We start from the raw sequence: 17582 nt of genomic DNA on the forward strand, positions 1-17582 counted from the left end.
TTTCGGGCTCCTGCCCCGGAGGGGCCGGCCCGCTGCCCCGGGAGGAGTCGGCCCGCGCAGGATGTGAGCTCACAGCTGCGGATCGCTGGCGGGCAGGCAGCCACAGGTCGGGGACCGGACGGAGTGCGCTCGCCCCCAGGCTGGGAGAAGCGCCCCCAGGGACGGTGAGAACCGGGTCCTGCTGGGGAAGGGGGTGGCACGTCTCCGGGGAGACGGAGAGCTGGGCGCCGGCTGGTGGGCAGGCTGCGCGGCCGCATTCCCCGGGACCCGCCTCTCGGGCGAGGGGAGCTCGCCGTGCCCTCCCGCCCCGCGGCCCTTGCGTGTGGCGGATTTCCAGGTCCCGCTTCCTTTAGAACCCAGCCCCTTCCCCCGCGGCGGTTGTGGGCCCTTTGTTCTGCTTAGCCTTGCTGCGTGGGGAACGGACCCGCCCCTAGTTCCACGCATCCCCAGAGCCCATTCGCTGAGTCCGGAAGGAAGAGAGCCGAGTGGAAACTTCATCGGCGCAGGAATTGCTTTCTGGGGCGTCACCTGCTGCGGGATTCCGGGAACCCATTGGTCTGAATGGAATCTGAGCTGACGTCAGCGGGAGCTTTGCAGGAAGAGATTAGCTGTGGGTCCGATTTCCTGTCCTGGCAAACCTTGGCATTTCGGTGCCTTTGCTGTGGCAAAAATGCATGCGTGCTTTCTTTGGTCCGGGGAAACATGTGAACCGTATTCACCACGTGTCGAGGGACAGCTGGTGGGTGTGGAGTCGGTGGCAGAGGGCAGGGTCTGGGCAGACTCCTGGCGAGGTCTCCTCTGGACCCTACCACATCCCTGATGTCCGGGTCATGACTTCACACATACCCTCTGACCCGCGCTGGTCCCTTGGGGACCCTCTTCCCAAGCACCCACCTAAAGCTGCAGGGACAAGTTGCAGGCTAACACTAACCTTGATTTCAAAAGGTACAGAGAATATCTCATTAAGAAAACATTTTTGGTGTGAATTACACCCGTTGAGCTGCAGGTGAAAGTGCAGGACACCGTGTCAGACACTGGGGAGTGGGGCAGGGAACGGGGAGACGGCGCCCGCCTGGGGGCTGTGCCCAGGTGACAGGAATGGCAGGTGCACAGTGGGTGCGTGGAGTGAGACGATTCTGCTGCCGTTGGGCCTGGATTTCTGCGGAGTCCAGCCCCCCATCATCCACTGCCCCCTGGGTCCTCCCGTCTCATCCGCACCCTCCCTGTCCGTCTCTGCGGCAGCCGGAGGTGTCTTTTCAGAATAGATAGGTCAGGTGATCTCACTCGCCTGCTTAGAACCTTCCAGGGGACCCCTGGTCTGTGTTATAGCTAGTATCAAACCCAGACCCCCTAATTCCTTCCTTGGCCTTACATGGACCCCACCTCAATGCCAACCCTTACCCTCCTTTTTAGATTCTTGCTACATCGAGATGCTGCTTTGAACTGCTTGAAAGCAAAGACCGTGCTTTTCATGGTTTCTTCCTGCTTCAGAGTTGGCACTCGGTAGTTTCACTGCTGAATGAATTAAATGAGCCAATAGACTTTAAATGACTAGAGTCGTTCCTGGCACGTAGTAAACATGCCCTGAATGTTAGCTGTGAGGTTTTTTAGTAAATGAAGTTGAGTGATTTGTTTCCTAGAAGTCAGAAACATCATGTAGAAGCTGAACCACAGGGGCGGTCTGCCCGTGCTCCTCCCTCCCTGCGCTCCTGTCAGTGTTCTCATCCACACATCACTGTGTCTGTCTTTGTTTTCTGAAAAGATTTATCTTTCCCTATTGGAAAGGCAGATTTACAGAGAAAAGGAGAGACAGAAAGAGCTTCTGTCGGTTGATTCACTCCCCAAGTGACTGCAATGGCTAGAGCCGAGCCAGTCTGAAGCCAGGAGCTCAGAACATCTTCCAGCTCTCCCACACGGGTGCAGGGTCCCAAGGCTCTGGGCTGTCCTCGACTGCTTTCCCAGGCCACAAGCAGGGAGCTGGATGGGAAGCGGGGCTGCTGATATTAGAACTGGCACCCATATGGGATCCTGGCACATTATGGGGCAAGGACTTTAGCCACTAGGCTACTGCACCAGGCCCTGAAGTGCATTTAGATGTGTCATCAGATGTTCTGTTGTTTGGTTTTTTTGTCAGTTTTTTATCTTCTTTTTGGAAAGGTAGAGAGGAAGGGACAGGGCTAGACTTCCACTTAGGAAAAAGAAGTGAAAACAGCCATCCTGTAGTTATCTGGCCTCCGGCCCTGGCCAATGGCAGCAATTTTAGGAGCTTGAGGCATGGCTGTTGCCAAGAAAAAGGTTGGTCAGAAAGCCCACTGGGACCAGGTAACTCCTGCCAAGGGCCCCAGCCTGAAGTTGCTGTTACTTCCCGCAGTGAGCGCAGGCCCAGACCACACTTGCACCTGGTGCCTCTGCTCCTGGAGAACTCTCGGGCTGGCTGAGGAGCCTGGGCGTCTTGAGAAGAGAATAAATGGAATCTGCCTGGTAGATCCGGGGCGGGGGTGTCCCTCAGGCCCAGAGAGCCCGGAGGGATGCGGTGGGGAGCGCCCTGGAGCCGTAAAGCACAGCAGGAAAGTCCACCCATGTCCTCACGGTAAGGCTGTGCCAGGGAGAGCAGTGTGGTCAGGGCCCTGCTGTTGTCCCCTCCTTGATTGAGGCCTCTGTTCTAACCTCCATGTCCTCACCTGTCTCCTGCTCCCAGGACGGAGAGTATGAGGCTCAGGCCTCCACTGGCTGCTTACCTGTGACCACGTCCACCACGGCGGAGCCTTCCAAGCCCACCTCCTGCCGTGTGGTGATCTACCTGCAGCGGGAGATGTCGGGGGACACCTGTCTGTGCCCAGCCTCCGGGGCCAAGCCCAAGCTAAGCAGCTTCAAGGGAGGAGGGCTGGGCAACAAGTATGTGCAGCTCAACGTGGGCGGCTCCCTGCACTACACCACTGTGCGGGCGCTCACCCGGCACGACACCATGCTCAAGGCCATGTTCAGTGGACGCATGGAGGTGCTGACCGACAAAGAAGGTGAGTTGCAGGGCAGGGCCAGGCCTGGGGAGATGGCACCGGGGTGGGACTCAATCTAAAAGCCTGGCACATATAGAACTAGACTCGCTTCTCCTTTTCACTTGGAGTCTTCGGTAAGGCTTCTGAGTTCTTGGAAATTATTTGTAGAATGGTGACTGTTCGGGGAGAAGATCCATCCCTTTTAAATATTTAAAATAGGACTAGACATTCCTGCAGATGCTCCCCAGTAACTACAGGGAATGGCCAGGGAGCAGTGGCTTCTGGGTAGCTGGTGGAGGCCTCTGTGGGCCTCCCTCTGCTGGATGCTGTGCCAGCTGTTGAACTCAGGGAGGGGGAAGGAGGGACTTGAGCACCCTGAGCTCCACGTTCCCCTCCTCACTGCTGGCCTCCAGCCTGCCGGGTGGCCTGTGCCTGTCTGGAGGTCCCTGGAGGCCAGTGGTGATCTTGGGGGCATTTGCATCCCTAGGCTGGATCCTCATAGATCGATGTGGGAAGCACTTCGGCACCATTTTGAATTACCTCCGCGATGACACCATCACCCTCCCTCAGAACCGGCAAGAAATCAAGGAACTGATGGCTGAAGCAAAATATTACCTCATTCAGGGGCTAGTGAACATGTGCCAGACAGCCCTGCAGGTACGTGGCAGAGGTGGAGGCGGTGGCTGAGCCCGGGCCGCACCGCTCCCTCGGGGACACAAGGGTCCAGCTCCCAGTGACCTGCGTGGCAGAAACAGCTGATGAGTCCAAAACTGGTTACATGTGGCAAGGCGAGTGCTGCCTGGGCCCAGGGACTCACACTCTGCCATGCCAACAGGCCTGGCTTCCTGTTATCCTTACCTGGATAGCTGGACTTCAGGCTTTCTGGAAATGGGCTTGCTTACTGCCTGGCAGCTTCTATCTCCCGTGGGCCTCGTGATGTTAGTCTGATGCCCCTCACCCAGCCAGGGGTGGCTATGGCAGAGGGGTTGCAGGAGGACCCGGCTCCAACTGACAAGCTCTGCACTCTGTGTGTCCCTCACCCAGGACAAGAAGGACTCCTACGAGCCTGTGTGTAACATCCCCGTCATCACATCTCTGAAGGAGGAGGAGAGGCTCATTGAGTCATCCACCAAGGTAATGAGACCCCGAGGGTGGCCGGCAGGGGTGCCAGGCACCTGGCCAGGCCTCACTCCCCCTTCCCTTGCAGCCCGTGGTGAAGCTGCTGTACAACAGAAGCAACAACAAGTACTCCTACACCAGGTAGGCCTGGCGTCTGTGCTGCGGAGCCTGGAGCAGGGATACAGAAGTCGCTAAAGGCACCTGGGGTGCCGCCTGCAATCCTAGCACTGACTGTGGGCTGGGAATTCTCAGCACCTGTTGAAGGAAGTGGGAGAGCCAGGAACAGAGAACAGAGGAGGCACCTGCAACCAGGCCCTGCTGGGCCATGGCCAGGGTGACATAAGCCCCACCTTGGCACAAGGTGGAAGAGTGGGGCTGGGAAGCTTAGCGCCTCCTAAGCTTCCTGCAGCCTTTGGACCTTTCCCCAGGCTCACTGTCCCTTGTTCCCTTGTCCTGAACAGCCCAGTTAGGTATATCCAGGTGGTTGCAGGCTGAGTCTTGTGGACACACATGTGCCAGCGCCACCCCAGCAAGGAATGACCACCTGCCACTGAAATAGCTGGGTGTCACTTTCCTTCTGGGCTTAAGGACAGGAAACTTCTCTCAGTTCTGCTTTATCTCAAGAGCAGCTCCATTCCCCTTCCTCACAAGCCCTCAAATCCAGAGGGTGCCTTGTGACCCTTCTTGCCCTCCTACACCCTGACATGGCTCATTTGAGCTTGACAAGGGAGCGTGGGAAGGGCCCAGCATGCCCAGCAACTCCCCCTGCCCCTGCCCCTGCCCCCGGCTGAAACCTCACTCTCAGGCCTGCCGGCCCTCCTGGGTTTTTCAGCAACTCTGATGACCACCTGCTGAAAAACATCGAGCTGTTTGACAAGCTCTCTCTGCGCTTCAACGGCCGCGTGCTCTTCATCAAGGACGTCATTGGTGACGAGATCTGCTGTTGGTCCTTCTACGGTCAGGGCCGCAAGCTGGCAGAGGTTTGCTGCACCTCCATCGTGTACGCCACAGAGAAGAAACAGACCAAGGTGTGGGGCCTCCCTCGGCCTGGCAGTGGGGGTGGTCGGACACAGCCAGTGCTGTCAGCTGAGTCTTCCACCGCATGCAGCCAAGGGGCCCTGCATCAGCTCTTTCCCTAAGACCCCGTGGTGGTGGGGAGGAGAGAATGGGAACCATGGGTTCTTGACGGCCAAGGAGCAGAGGCTTTTGACCAGCTAACCCTGCAGGTTACGGGAAGTTCTAGACCCACCCTGCATGCACACCAGCCCCTCTGGTAGATTAGGGTGGGCTGTGGGAAAGTTCTCTTAGAGACCTGCCCTCACTCCCGAGACAGCGCCTGTCTCCTGAGTGTTGGGAGACCTTCTGGAGCCAGCACAAGGCCAGTCCTCTGTTTTCTTACCACTTCACCCTAGGTGGAGTTCCCAGAGGCTCGAATATATGAAGAGACACTCAACGTCCTACTCTACGAGACCCCCCGAGTCCCTGACAACTCCCTGCTGGAGGCCACCAGCCGCAGCCGCAGCCAGGCTTCCCCGAGTGAAGACGAGGAGACCTTTGAACTGCGGGACCGGGTGCGCCGCATCCACGTCAAACGCTATAGCACTTATGATGACCGACAGCTCAGCCACCAATCAAACCATCGTGACTGACAAGCACCTTGGGGAATCAGGGCACTCCCATTCTGGGGAACCCCACTGCCATACTGCTGCTGGCTGGGTCTGCTCCAGCACCCACGACAGGCCCTGCCTGGGAGGTCAGAGGGACTCTCTTAGCCCTCTTCCCTGAGGACTTTAAACACGTGCGTCTTCCTGCCCCACTTCTACTCTGGGAAGGACACCCTGCCCCCCGCCTGCTAAGGACATAGCACTCGGCGCCCCACTGAGTACCCCTTTCCTCTGTTGCAGGACTCTAGGGAGTGGGGTCATGCCAGGGGACAGGCAGCTTCTGGTGCTGTGGGGGCCCCGTTTTCCTAACAGAAGGGGGGGCTCCTTTTTCCCTAAGGCATCTAAACACAGGCTTGATGAGTTTGGTTTTTAAAAAAAACTAGGAAATGCCTAATTCTAAATCTAGCAGCCAAGGACTGGGCATCTGTGACCTTCCAGGGTGCCAAGACCCCAAATAAGACAGAGCCTTTGGGCTCTGTCTCTGAAGCACTTTGTACTGTTATTCAGGAGAGTGACATTCTGTCCTGATCTCTTCTTCCCTGCACAGCCTGCCTAGGGGAGGGCATTCAGAGGCAATAAAGCAGATTTGAGTGGCTGTGGCTTGGCCAGCCTGGCCCAGACACATGGCTGGACCCTGTGGTCACAGCTGCCCTGTGACATGCCTGTAACAGTCACTCCTGCTTGCTGTTTGTGATTCTCTCACCCTTGGGTGCCATCAGCTCCAGGACATGCTGTCCTCACAGGGTAAAGCCAAGTGCCATCCCAGGGACAGCAGGAAGGCCTGAAGCATGTGGGTGCTGGCTTGCAAGCCTGTCGGCTAAGGACCAACAGCCCTTGTCCTGCAGCCTTGTGCTTGGCCAGCCACCCACTCCCCCCACAGCCGTGCTGCTGTTCTGTGTCCCAGCTGGGACAGCGATTCTGCCCAGAGGTTAGTCTCTGGACCCGAGATGAGGGAAGCAGCCCGAACACCTTGGATGCCACCTACCCATCTTGGGTAGTTTAACCAGAGGGGTGAAGCGCCAGCTGGAGGGCAAGCTCCTCTTCCAGGCTTGGGTTCTCCCTTGTTCTGTTTGACTTGGCCCTGGAGAAGCAGCTTATCTGAATTCCTCTGCGAAGGAATGCTGCTGAGGAGCACACTTCTGCCAGCCTCACAGAACAGCTGGGAACAGTCCCCTCACCCCCGCAGAAGTGCAGGTTGTCAGACTCATCCTCTTGATTACTATGGCTCACTGACGTGGCTGCTCACAGTTGACTCCAAGGAGGAAGCTATGAGCAAATGACAGGATGGAGCAGGGCAACTGTGACTTGGATCAGGCATTTTGCATGTTACACAGAACATACAAGCAGCTCTGAGACTCTTGAGGTCACCTGCTGTTATATGGGAGTTCTTCCAGCCCTCAACTAGAGCCAGAAGACGAAGCCGTTTCTTTACCCAAATTCAGGCTTTGCCCACAAGGACTGGGAGGCCACTGGCCTGTTGTCTCAGCTGCCCTCATGAAGCCTCCTTCCCCAGAGATCTTTTCATGCCTTTCCTTGGACCACTGGTCTCCTGCAGCCTCCACTCACTGCTAACATTGAGGTGCTCAGCTGTCTCGCTGGTGACTGAATTTCTTCCCTAGAGAACACTAGTGCGGGGACTGGCACTTCTCCCACTGAAAATACCTGTTTGATCTTAAGGAAAACACTAACATTGAACTTGATGTGATCTTAGCTTCTTTAACCAGGATCTAGGGTATAAAGGTCTTGGGAAATTTGCCCTGAAGGGTTCCCAGCCCCATTCAGGAAGGAGCTTTGGCTGTGTAAATTTCCTAGCTCCAAACAGCCCATGGGGAAGTGGCCCTAAAAGTACAGGCACAGGCCACAGCTTGTGTTTCTGAGGAAACTGGACATCTGCAATTAACGCAGACCAGGACCAGGTTTTACTAAATGTGGGATGTGACCCCAGCCTGTCTAAAGGCCGGCACAGCTCCGGGCAGGAGTATCCTTTATCATATAACTCAAAATTTTCTGAACAGCACAGGTAATGTAAACACTACTTTATAATAAAATTGTGTTGCACCACAGTGGTACCGAGTGATGTTTACAGCAAGGGGAGAGCTTGAGCAGCTTGCTGCTGTGGGCTTGGTGTATTTCTGCTCCTCGCAGACCATGTGTTCTGGTTAGGTCATGAACCCACCTAGCTCAGTTGCCCTGCATCCCAAGCTCACCTGGTGGAGGATTGAGGACAACACTAGCAAGGGCTAGAACCAGTTTAATTTCAAGAATAAAACTCTCTCTTTAACAATCACTGCAGAGTAGGACTTCTAAGAATCAGAACAAAAATGTAGCACAATTCTCTGGCTCTTGAAGATATGACAGCAGCTTGGCTCAGTCACTGTCCTTGGCTGAATTCCCACATTTTTGGCCTGGATGCTGGACAGACACTGCTTCATGAAGCCCGCTGGCTGGCTGCACTCCTCTCAGGCCCAGCGAGGCTGAGAGGCCTGTGGGTTGTCAGAGCCAAAACCTCACACTGTTTCCAAGGTGCCAGAGAGGCTGAATATCTGGCCCTGATGCTGGCCTCCCTGTGTCCTTGCAGAGGTGAAGAACAAGAGCATCCCGGACAGCTCCTAGTGCCCCTGGGAGGTGACCAGCCAGCGTCAAGGAAACCGACACAACCCCACAGAGGGCACAGCTCCCTGGAAGGGCAACATGAAAAGAACCAAGAGCCTCCACTGAGCCATGAGGCAGCCCTGGGCCCTAGGGGCACAAACCGCAAGGGTGGCCAAGCGTGCACTGGTTTATTGACCAAACTTAATGTTCCAGACAACTTGTGATAGGCCAGGAAGCTCCTACAGGCCTATGGCAGCTCAACAGTTCCATGGTGGAAAGTTTACTGGAACACAGTGCAGACAGCGTTTATAAACAGGCCAGCCTTGGAGGAGTCCTACATGGGTTTTCCAAAGAAAACAACTGCATCCCCAAAGGGCCCCATGATCAAATGGTGCAAAAGATTAAGTGACTCAGTGTGGCCCCGCAACCAGGAGGAAGAGTCTGCAGCAAGTGTGGGATGAGATCTGTTCCTCTGGTGAGCTGGGCTGGGCCAGGCTCTCGGCCTCAGCTGGCCTACCAGTGAAGGCCTGAGGGTGGTGTCTTCTCATCTTTATTGCTTTCCAGGGAGAAGGGTGGGATCCGGACATCAAAGTGGGAACCATCAGGTCTCTCAAAGCGAAACGTGCCCCTGTGGGTCAGAGAAGTAGGGTTCAGGGCTGAGGGGTACCCCCAAGCCCTCAGTTCTACAGCCACAGCACGAAGAGGCCTGTGTGCTCCCAACTAATCCATGGCGGGCTGACTGACCCAGAGACCCAAGCACCTCCCTTGGTCCTAAGCAGAAAAAGCACAGTTGTCCCATATTCTGGTCCTTGCACACACACTGCTGAAAACTACCCAGCTGCATGCTCAAGTTAGGAGAGAAACACTGGGAAGGGGGAATTACATGAACACCTCAGTGTAATATCAAACCATCAGACCTCAGTCCACAAATCCTAAGGAGTCCTGGTGATCGTGCAAGTCCCACACAGCAATGAACACCTGACCCAACACTGCACACATGAGCTCTCACTTTCAGACGGGAGCTGAAAGCATGACCCAGATATGCTCCCCACCCCAGCACAGCTCGCTTACCACATGTGCCCACTGGAAGCTTGCAGGGAGACGTGGCTGCTATACTGGAATGCCGGCTGCTCCTTGGATAGCACTGGTTCCTGTAAAGGTGCAGGAAATGGGGTAGGCCAAGCCCTTGGGACATGGTCCTTCTGCCCCGGAGCCACGCACTGACAGCCATGTCACCAGGACTGCATGCTCGCCCCACAGGGATAACCTGCCAGGACCTACTCACACAGCAGGGCCACTAACCTGGGCCTTTTATTCTGACTCTGAAAGATAATCTCAAGAATGAATGTGAGGACACTGAGCTGGCTCAGTAGCTAAAAGCTCACCTTGTAACTGCCAACATCCCATATGAGTGCCGGTTTGTGTCCTGGCTGCCCCGCTTTCCATCCACCTCCCTTGCAGAGAACAGCCCAAAGCCTTGGGATCCTGAACCCATGTGGGAGACCTGGAAGAAGCTCTTGGCTCCTAACTGGATCGGTTCAGCTCTGGTCATTGTGGCCATGTGGGGAGTGAACCAATGGATGAAAGATCTTTCTCTCTATTTTCTTCTGTAAATCTGCCTTTCCAATAGATCTTAATAAATAAATAAATAAATAAATAATAAAGCCAGGTCCTGTTACTACCAGTTACAGGCTAGTTCTTTGGCTTTTCAATCTTACTATCTTCCATCTACGAAATGGGTCATAAGGACCCTATCCCACAAGGTAACTGTAACATTTCTAACCCAAACCCACCCAACATATCAAAGTGAGCTTCCATCTGTAACCAGAGAGGAGGAAGTCCCACTCAAAGCCACAAGCCTGCCCAGCGACACTCACCCTGCCCACCACGCCTCGGCCTCGCACTGTTTCCAAAGTGCCAGAGAGGCTGAATATCCTCCAGTGCCGCTCCCGGAGCTGCACCACGTCACTGTCAAGGTTCTCCAGGCGGATGCAATAGCGCCACTGCAGGGCATGGCGGGGGACAGAGTTCATTTTGAGAAAGAACAATCTTGGGCTAGTCAGCTACACCTCAAATTCTATGGACAGCAAAAGGCAACAACAGCTACTTCCTGCACTGCACTGGCTCCAGCCTCCCCACACCCTCCCATCCCAGAGAACACCCCAGCTCCTCAGCTGATCCCCAGGCCACGGCAGGCTCCTCTCCTCCCAAGGGAGACACTCACCCAGTAGACATGGGAATTCTGAGCTTCCTGGGAGAAAAAAAAAAAAACAAAAAAAACACAAAGTCAAGTCCCAAGGGGCAAAACAATCCTGTTCCAATCAACATCTTTCCCACAGAGAAGCAGTCCAGGCAGCTGAGTAACAAACCAGCTGTGAATATCGGGTTGGTGAGGATGACCCAGATATGCTCCCCAAACCCAGGAAGACATCCCTCCTGGTCCCACTCTGCTCGTCCCACTGCCACAGAGCTGGACATCAACGGAAGTCAGCTACAGGGTCCCGGCTGGCCCTGTCCTCCTCACTGCTGCCTGGGCTCGTGCTCTCTCAGGTCTCCCTACTGCAATTCACTGCACGTTCTAGGTAGGCCTCCCTGACAACCTGGAGGACAGGACGGTACTTATCCATATTTGTACCCCCAGAGCCCAGCTTGCAGCCAAGCAAGACACAGCTCCACATCATTGTGGCTACCGTAGGGGACATGTGATCAGACTGTGTTACTGATCATCACAAGCGTGTGGCCATTCTGCACAGACACGCTCCTTCTGTGCCAGACTCCTTCCTGGGACCCAGGGGTTCCGGCTCTGTCAGCCTCTGCCCAGAGGCCACTCAACCCCCCACCCCTAACACAGGAAGCACATGGGGGTCAAACTAAGGGGACAAGGTGCACGTTTAGAGCAGCCCCACCGGGAGCAGGCCATAAAACCTGAGTCTAACACTGCAGGAAAGGGCGTAAATCAGGCGCATACCCTCATGCCCATGTAGAATGGGATGACCGTGACACGGATATTCTCCGTTGTTTCCCGGTGGACGTCAGAAAGCTCCAGCCAGGGGTGATTCTTCTCTTGCCAGGCCCGCAGTGTCTCCCGAGCCACAAAGGGGGGCGCTGGGGCAAGAGGGAGCTGGTGAGCACACCCAGACCCCAGGGCATTGTATCCACTCTTCAACTGCACCTCCCAGGAAGCCCTTCTAGGGGCACAGAGGTGAGCAGGACACAGCAGTGAAGCAAGAGAACTGCGGGGAGGAGACACAGAGCTGGCGCCAAGCTGGCCCTGGGGAGGAGTAGATGGCGGAAGCTAACAGGGAAGGCAGACCTCGTGAGTCACTCCTCATCACCCTGAGCCTCGGCGCCCTATGTGGAAAAGACACGGGCACTGCCTTTATATCCACATCAACAAGGATGTAACTTCCACTTCCCTGACAGGCCCAGCAGGATGCTGAAAGGGTTATGAAAATAGAGCTCTGGGGCCCGGCGGCATGGCCTAGCGGCTAAAGTCCTCACCTTGAATGCACCGGGATCCCATATGGGCGCCGGTTCTAATCCCGGCAGCTCCACTTCCCATCCAGCTCCCTGCTTGTGGCCTGGGAAAGCAGTCGAGGACGGCCCAATGCATTGGGACCCTGCACCCGCATGGGAGACCTGGAAGAGGTTCCTGGTTCCCGGCATCGGATTGGCGCGCACCAGCCCGTTGCGGGTCACTTGGGGAGTGAATCATTGGATGGAAGATCTTCCTCTGTCTCTCCTCCACTCTGTATATCTGACTTTGTAATAAAAATAAATCTTTATAAAAAAAAAAATAGAGCTCTGGAAACCTCTCCATGCCATGCTCCCCCCGTGGCTGGCCCCATTTCAACTTCCCTGTCTGAGAAATTACCTTTAGTCTGGTCATACAGGAGAAACCTTTCAAAGAGCTCGTGTTGGATGGGAACCTGGTCGGTGGAGGTGTAGGGGAGGATGTCCTCGTGACTGACATAGTCCAGGCCTGGCAGACAGGAGAGGGACAGGACTGCTGGTACCAAGACCCCGCCCAGCAGGTGATCGCACATTAGCCTCCCCTCCGTCACAGACACCAGTCAGAAACTCTACTCACCAGGGATAGCATAGAGGGCCCGGCTGTCATCATGGTTGGCCAAGAAGGTCACAGCTTCTGTCTGAGATCTCTGGGACTAAGGCAGGAAACTTGGTTAACAGCTTTCATGAATCGTGACCCATCCTGATGCTTTGGCGCCAGGGCACATCTGGGCTGTATCTGCCCACCCTGCCTCACTTTGCTCCCATAGGGGTGCAGGCTTCTCCCAGAGCCTGCAGGCCAGCCCATTTACTGACTTACTATATGTGGACAGTCACGGGCGTCAATCAGCACCTGGTAGTAAGTATGGGTTTTGCCTTTCACCTCCTTAGAGCCGTGGCCAGCAGGGTTCTCTGCTCTGTGGGGTGGGACAGGATAAGCAAGATCACCTGGAGTGAAATGGAAGCCGTACTGACCACACTTCCTCCCACCTCCTCGCCTCAACAGGCCTCTGGGCTGAGAGGCTGCAGCACCTGCCCACCACACCCAAGCCCAACTGCTCCCCTGTCAGCAACACACAGTGCAGCCGGAGGACCCACCACCCAGCACAATATCATCTTTCGTCTTCCTCTCTGATGGCACCTGGAAGAAGCAGGCCATGCTGGGAAAACCCACCTTGCAAGTCAGTCCCCAGGGCCCATAGCAGCCTACTCTTCTCACAACCCAGGCGCTGGCCCTTTGCTTTTGTAATATATCCTGGTGGTGATGTGAAAGGAGGAGAAAGACTCCACTGAACACCAAGAAATAAAAACAACTGGCCTCCCAGGTGCCTTTCAGCCACCAACAATGAAAATCAAGGGTAGCTCACAAGACTGCTCAGCGCCGGCACCATGGCATAATGGGTTAATCTTCCACCTGCAGCACCAGCATCCCATATGGGTGCTGGTTCAAGTCCCAGATGCTCCACTTCCAATCCAGCTCCCTGCTAATGTGCCTGGGAAAGCAGCAGAAGATGGCCCAAGTCCTTGGGACTCTACACCCACATGGGAGACCCAAAAGAAGCTTCTGGCTTTGGATCAACCCAGCTCCAGCTTTTGCAGCCATTTGGGGAGTGAACCAACAGGTAGAAGCGCTCTCTTGCTCTCTCTCACTCTCTCTAACTCTGCCTTTCAAATAAAAATACATAAATCTTCAGGAAAAAAAGCAAGCATGCTCTGGGGGTTCTAAAGGACCCTTCTTGAATTAAGACGGTCCTGGCACTCAGAACACTGTCTTCACAGGCGTTAGTGTCAGAGAAGCACTGTGGGGCTGTCTGTATGGCCTACAAGGACAATGTCTTCTCCCCCGAGACCCTGGTTATAGATATGCACCATGCAACAGGCCTCCTGCGAAGGCCCTGAGACACAACAACAGGGAAACTTACTTTTCTGGAGCTGCAGAAGCCACATCGCGGTCATAGAGTCGGGCCTGCCAGGGAAACAGGACAACGCCTCGGTAGCCAAAAACACTGTGAAGGAAAAGCTGGGAGGAGAGGGAGGCCTCAGTGAGCCCATAGCTCAGCAAATCCATGCAGTGGGGCCGAACCACAAAGCAGTCCTGGAAGCAGCCCCTCCAGCATGTGGCCCCACCACACTGTGGGCGAACCATATCAACTCTGGAATACTCTCGGGCTCTTCACCCATCTGATTGCAACCACCCTGCACTGCTCAGCATGAGCCCACAGGGAGCCTTCCCTCTCTTCGCCATCAGCACACTGCAGGCCAGCAGCCACCTGCACATCATTCATTCCTTTCTCAACAATGAGAAGGCAGGAACCACATGCACTGTACTTTGTGATTTAAGTCCAAGGCCTGGTCCATTCTAGGCATATAAATACAAACATGGGGGCTTGGTGCAATGGCTCAATATGCAAATCCTTCACTTCCACACACCAGGATCCCATATGGGACTTGTTTATGACCCAGCTGCTCCATTTCTCACCCAGCTCCCTGCTTGAGGATGGCCCAAAGCCTTGGGACCCTGCAACTGCGTGGGGGACCCAGAAGAAGCTTCTGGCTCCTGGCTTCAGACTGGCTCAACTCTGATCATTGCAACCATTTTGGGAGTGAACCAGTGGATGGAAGATCTCTGTCTCTTCTCTACTAATGTGACTTTCCAATTAAAAAAGAAGAAGAAAAAACTACTGAACTACTGAAAAAGTCTGTCTTATGTAAGATCCTAAATATACATACATATATATATATATATATATATAAAGACTTATTTATTTTTATTACAAAGTCAGATATACAGAGAGGAGGACAGACACAGAGGAAGATCTTCCATCCAATGATTCACTCCCCAAGTGACCGCAACAGCCAGTGCTGCGCTGATCCGAAGCCAGGATCCAAGAGCTCTTCCAGGTCTCCCATGCGGGTACAGGGTCTCAAGGCTTTGGGCTGTCCTCTACTGCTTTCCCAGGCCACAAGCAGGGAGCTGGATGGGAAGTGGAGCTGCCGGGATTAGAACCGGCACCCATATGGAATCCCGGCGCATTCAAGGTGAGGACTTTAGCCGCTAGGCCACCGTGCCAGGCCCCTAAATCTATTTCAGTGGACATAAACTAAATCTGACAGAAACAGAGCCTCATACCCACAGCTCACCCTACTCTGATCAGAGAAAAGAACACTAAAGGTCCCCACCATCCACCATGGCAGAGGAAGCTCCAGTCCCCTCGCTTCTCCTCAGGCCACACTAATCTGCCCATAGACACACAAATGCTTTCAAACCCAGAACTCTCCTTGCGATTTTAATACAGCCACATCCCACACTGGAGTAGCCAGCTTCAGTTCTTGGCTCTGCTCCTGACGTCAGCCTCCTGCTCAGGCGGGGCCCAGGAGGCAGCAGGGATGGCTCCCATAAGTAGGTTCTTGGCACTCACGTGGGAAACGTGGATGAAGCTCCTTGGTTCCTCCTGGCTTCATCCCCAGCCCACCCCTGCCAGCATCCGGGAAGCTGAGCCAGTTATGGTAGTGTTTTCTCTCTCTCCCAGAAAGATAGTTTTTTTTTTTTGTTTCTTTTTTTAAGATGTAGCTTGTGATTCTGGTCAGCCACCACACACCAAGATGGAAAACCACACCATTCAAGGCCTGTGATCATGTCTACTTCTGTTGGGAAGCAGAAAACTCCACGAAAGAGAATGATGACGCAGCTTGCTACTCACCTGCCCAGTCTCATATTTGCCATTCTGTTTCGGCACCTCAAACACACCTACTGTTTCCAGCACTTTGCCCTCTGGTCGGTTTCTGAGGAAGAAGGAAAAGAACGAGTAACTATGAAGCTGAAAAGGAGATGGTACTTGTCCATCAGGAAAAAGCTACTAGGGCAGTGAAAAATAAGAGAAGTGTTCGGATTGCTGGGCTGGAAAAGGCTCTGCACATCCCTGCCAAGTCCCCACACCAAAGAGCTACCTAGTGCCCTTCCTAAGGCCCAGCATTGGGCCCCTCTCTGGGGAAAGTCTGACCCATCATCCAGTGTTCAATGTGACTGCTCTCACATCACTTTCTTCTTCTTTTTTAAAGAATCATTCATATTTTTTTTGAATGGCGGATTTACAGAGAGACGAGAGAGGTCTTTCGTCCACTGGTTCACTCCCCAAATGACCACAATGACTAGAGCTGAGCTGACCAGAAGCAAACAGCCAGCAGCCAGCAGTCTCTTCCTGGTTTCCCATGTGGGTGCAGGGGCCCAAGGACTTGGACCATCCTCCACTGCTTTCCCAGACTGTAAGCAGGAAGCTGGCTCAGAAGTGGAGCAACTGGGACTAAAAACCAGCACCTATCAGGGATGCTGACACTTGTAGGTGGAGGATTAGCATGCTGAGCCATAGCATCAGTCCCAACTTTCTTCTGTCTTCATTCAGCATTCTTATCATGCTCTCACTCTTTGCTTAGGTGGACCCCATATCCACCCTCCTGACCCCTCACAGCATTTTAGCTCTGCACCCCAGCAATGCATCGCAGTTACATGTCCATCATAGACTCGCAGGTCCCCTAGGAATTTCCTGATTAGCCTGTGCTTCCCTCAGAGATTAGCATATCAGAGGTACTCAACACATTCTTTCCACATACTTCCATGTCCACCTCCCCCACATAAGCAATAGTCCACACCTCTCCCTTGAAAGGCTAAATTATCTAGAAATTTCCTACCTTATTCCCATTATTACTCTTAGTCCTAAGATCTCTCAAGACTTTTTTGTTCAGATTCACATCAGTTTACACAAGGGTCTTCATCTGCAGGAAGTTATCACCGCTCCCAAGGAGCAGCATCTCCGTGCAGTCCCTGAAGGTCAGCTCTGTCAGCTGCCTCTCCGGCCGGGGCTGTGTCCCAGTGCCTCACAGCACCGTCAGGCGCGGTGCTTGGCACGCGTGGACTTTGTGCTTCATCACCAACGATCCCCGGGGGCCCCTCTGATTTGCCCGTCCCATCCCCAAACACGCGTGGCTTCATGTGCGCATGCTCTCTTCCCGGGGACCCACGAGAGCCCACCTAGCATCTTTCTGAGGGAAACCTGATTGGGCGAGGGGAATGGAGGGGGAAGTTGGGAGCTCCAGTTCGAAGCCCCGGGACTGGATTAGAAGGCTCTCTGCTTGGGACCACGGCCGGGGAGGCAGGAGGGTGACCGGTTCTCCTCAGAGCCAGCCCAGCCTGCGCGGCCAGCGCTGCGGGCCGCGCGCTCCCTCCCCGACTCCTGGCACGGACCCAGGTAGCGCAGGTCGGATCCCCACTCAGGACCCTTTTCCCAGGACAAACTCCTGTCACGGTCCGCAGGCCCGGCTTCCTTAAGCCTCCTCGCTGGCCCGAAAACACGCTCCCGGGGGGCTCCGGGCCCGGCCCCAGCGTCCCTTCGCTCGCTCGGTCCCTCACCGGGACGAGAGATGCCTCTGCGCCGTCGTGGTCGCCGCTGGAAGGAAGGCCCCTGCTCCCCGCGCCGCACAGAACGGCTTCGGCCCGCGGGCTCCTGTCAACGACCGGGACCAGCAGCGACTGCCCACAGCCAGGGCCCGCCGGGCTGCACAACTCGCCATGTCCCGCCCGGACGCCGGCCAACCCGGTGGCTGCTGACCCAAGGCCCGAGCCGCGGCCGGGCGACGTCCCGCCCCCGCCCCACACTGCCCCGCGCGCGGCCCCGCCCCCGGGGCCCTCCGCCCGGCCGCGCCGCGG

General features: G+C 55.1%; 2 protein-coding genes across 2 annotated transcripts; one reads left to right on the plus strand and one right to left on the minus strand.

The window, feature by feature from the left end:
- Positions 1-103: 103 nt before the first annotated feature.
- On the plus strand, positions 104-6245 carry TNFAIP1 (TNF alpha induced protein 1). Its single transcript, XM_004593903.2, has 7 exons — positions 104-164; positions 2699-3017; positions 3484-3653; positions 4041-4130; positions 4204-4256; positions 4948-5143; positions 5528-6245. The coding sequence occupies exons 2-7, from the start codon at positions 2813-2815 to the stop codon at positions 5762-5764; spliced, it is 951 nt and encodes a 316-aa protein (XP_004593960.1). The 5' UTR covers positions 104-164; positions 2699-2812; the 3' UTR covers positions 5765-6245.
- A 2299-nt stretch (positions 6246-8544) lies between these two features.
- POLDIP2 (DNA polymerase delta interacting protein 2) lies at positions 8545-17529 on the minus strand. Its single transcript, XM_058675538.1, has 11 exons — positions 17286-17529; positions 15583-15664; positions 13804-13901; positions 12702-12798; positions 12462-12537; positions 12246-12353; positions 11340-11476; positions 10596-10622; positions 10249-10374; positions 9443-9522; positions 8545-8999 (listed from the first exon to the last, which is right to left on the minus strand). The coding sequence occupies exons 1-11, from the start codon at positions 17444-17446 to the stop codon at positions 8885-8887; spliced, it is 1107 nt and encodes a 368-aa protein (XP_058531521.1). The 5' UTR covers positions 17447-17529; the 3' UTR covers positions 8545-8884.
- Between the last annotated feature and the right edge of the window lie 53 nt (positions 17530-17582).

The sequence above is a fragment of the Ochotona princeps genome, chromosome 17, assembly GCF_030435755.1.
Source record: "Ochotona princeps isolate mOchPri1 chromosome 17, mOchPri1.hap1, whole genome shotgun sequence".
NCBI lineage: Eukaryota > Metazoa > Chordata > Mammalia > Lagomorpha > Ochotonidae > Ochotona > Ochotona princeps.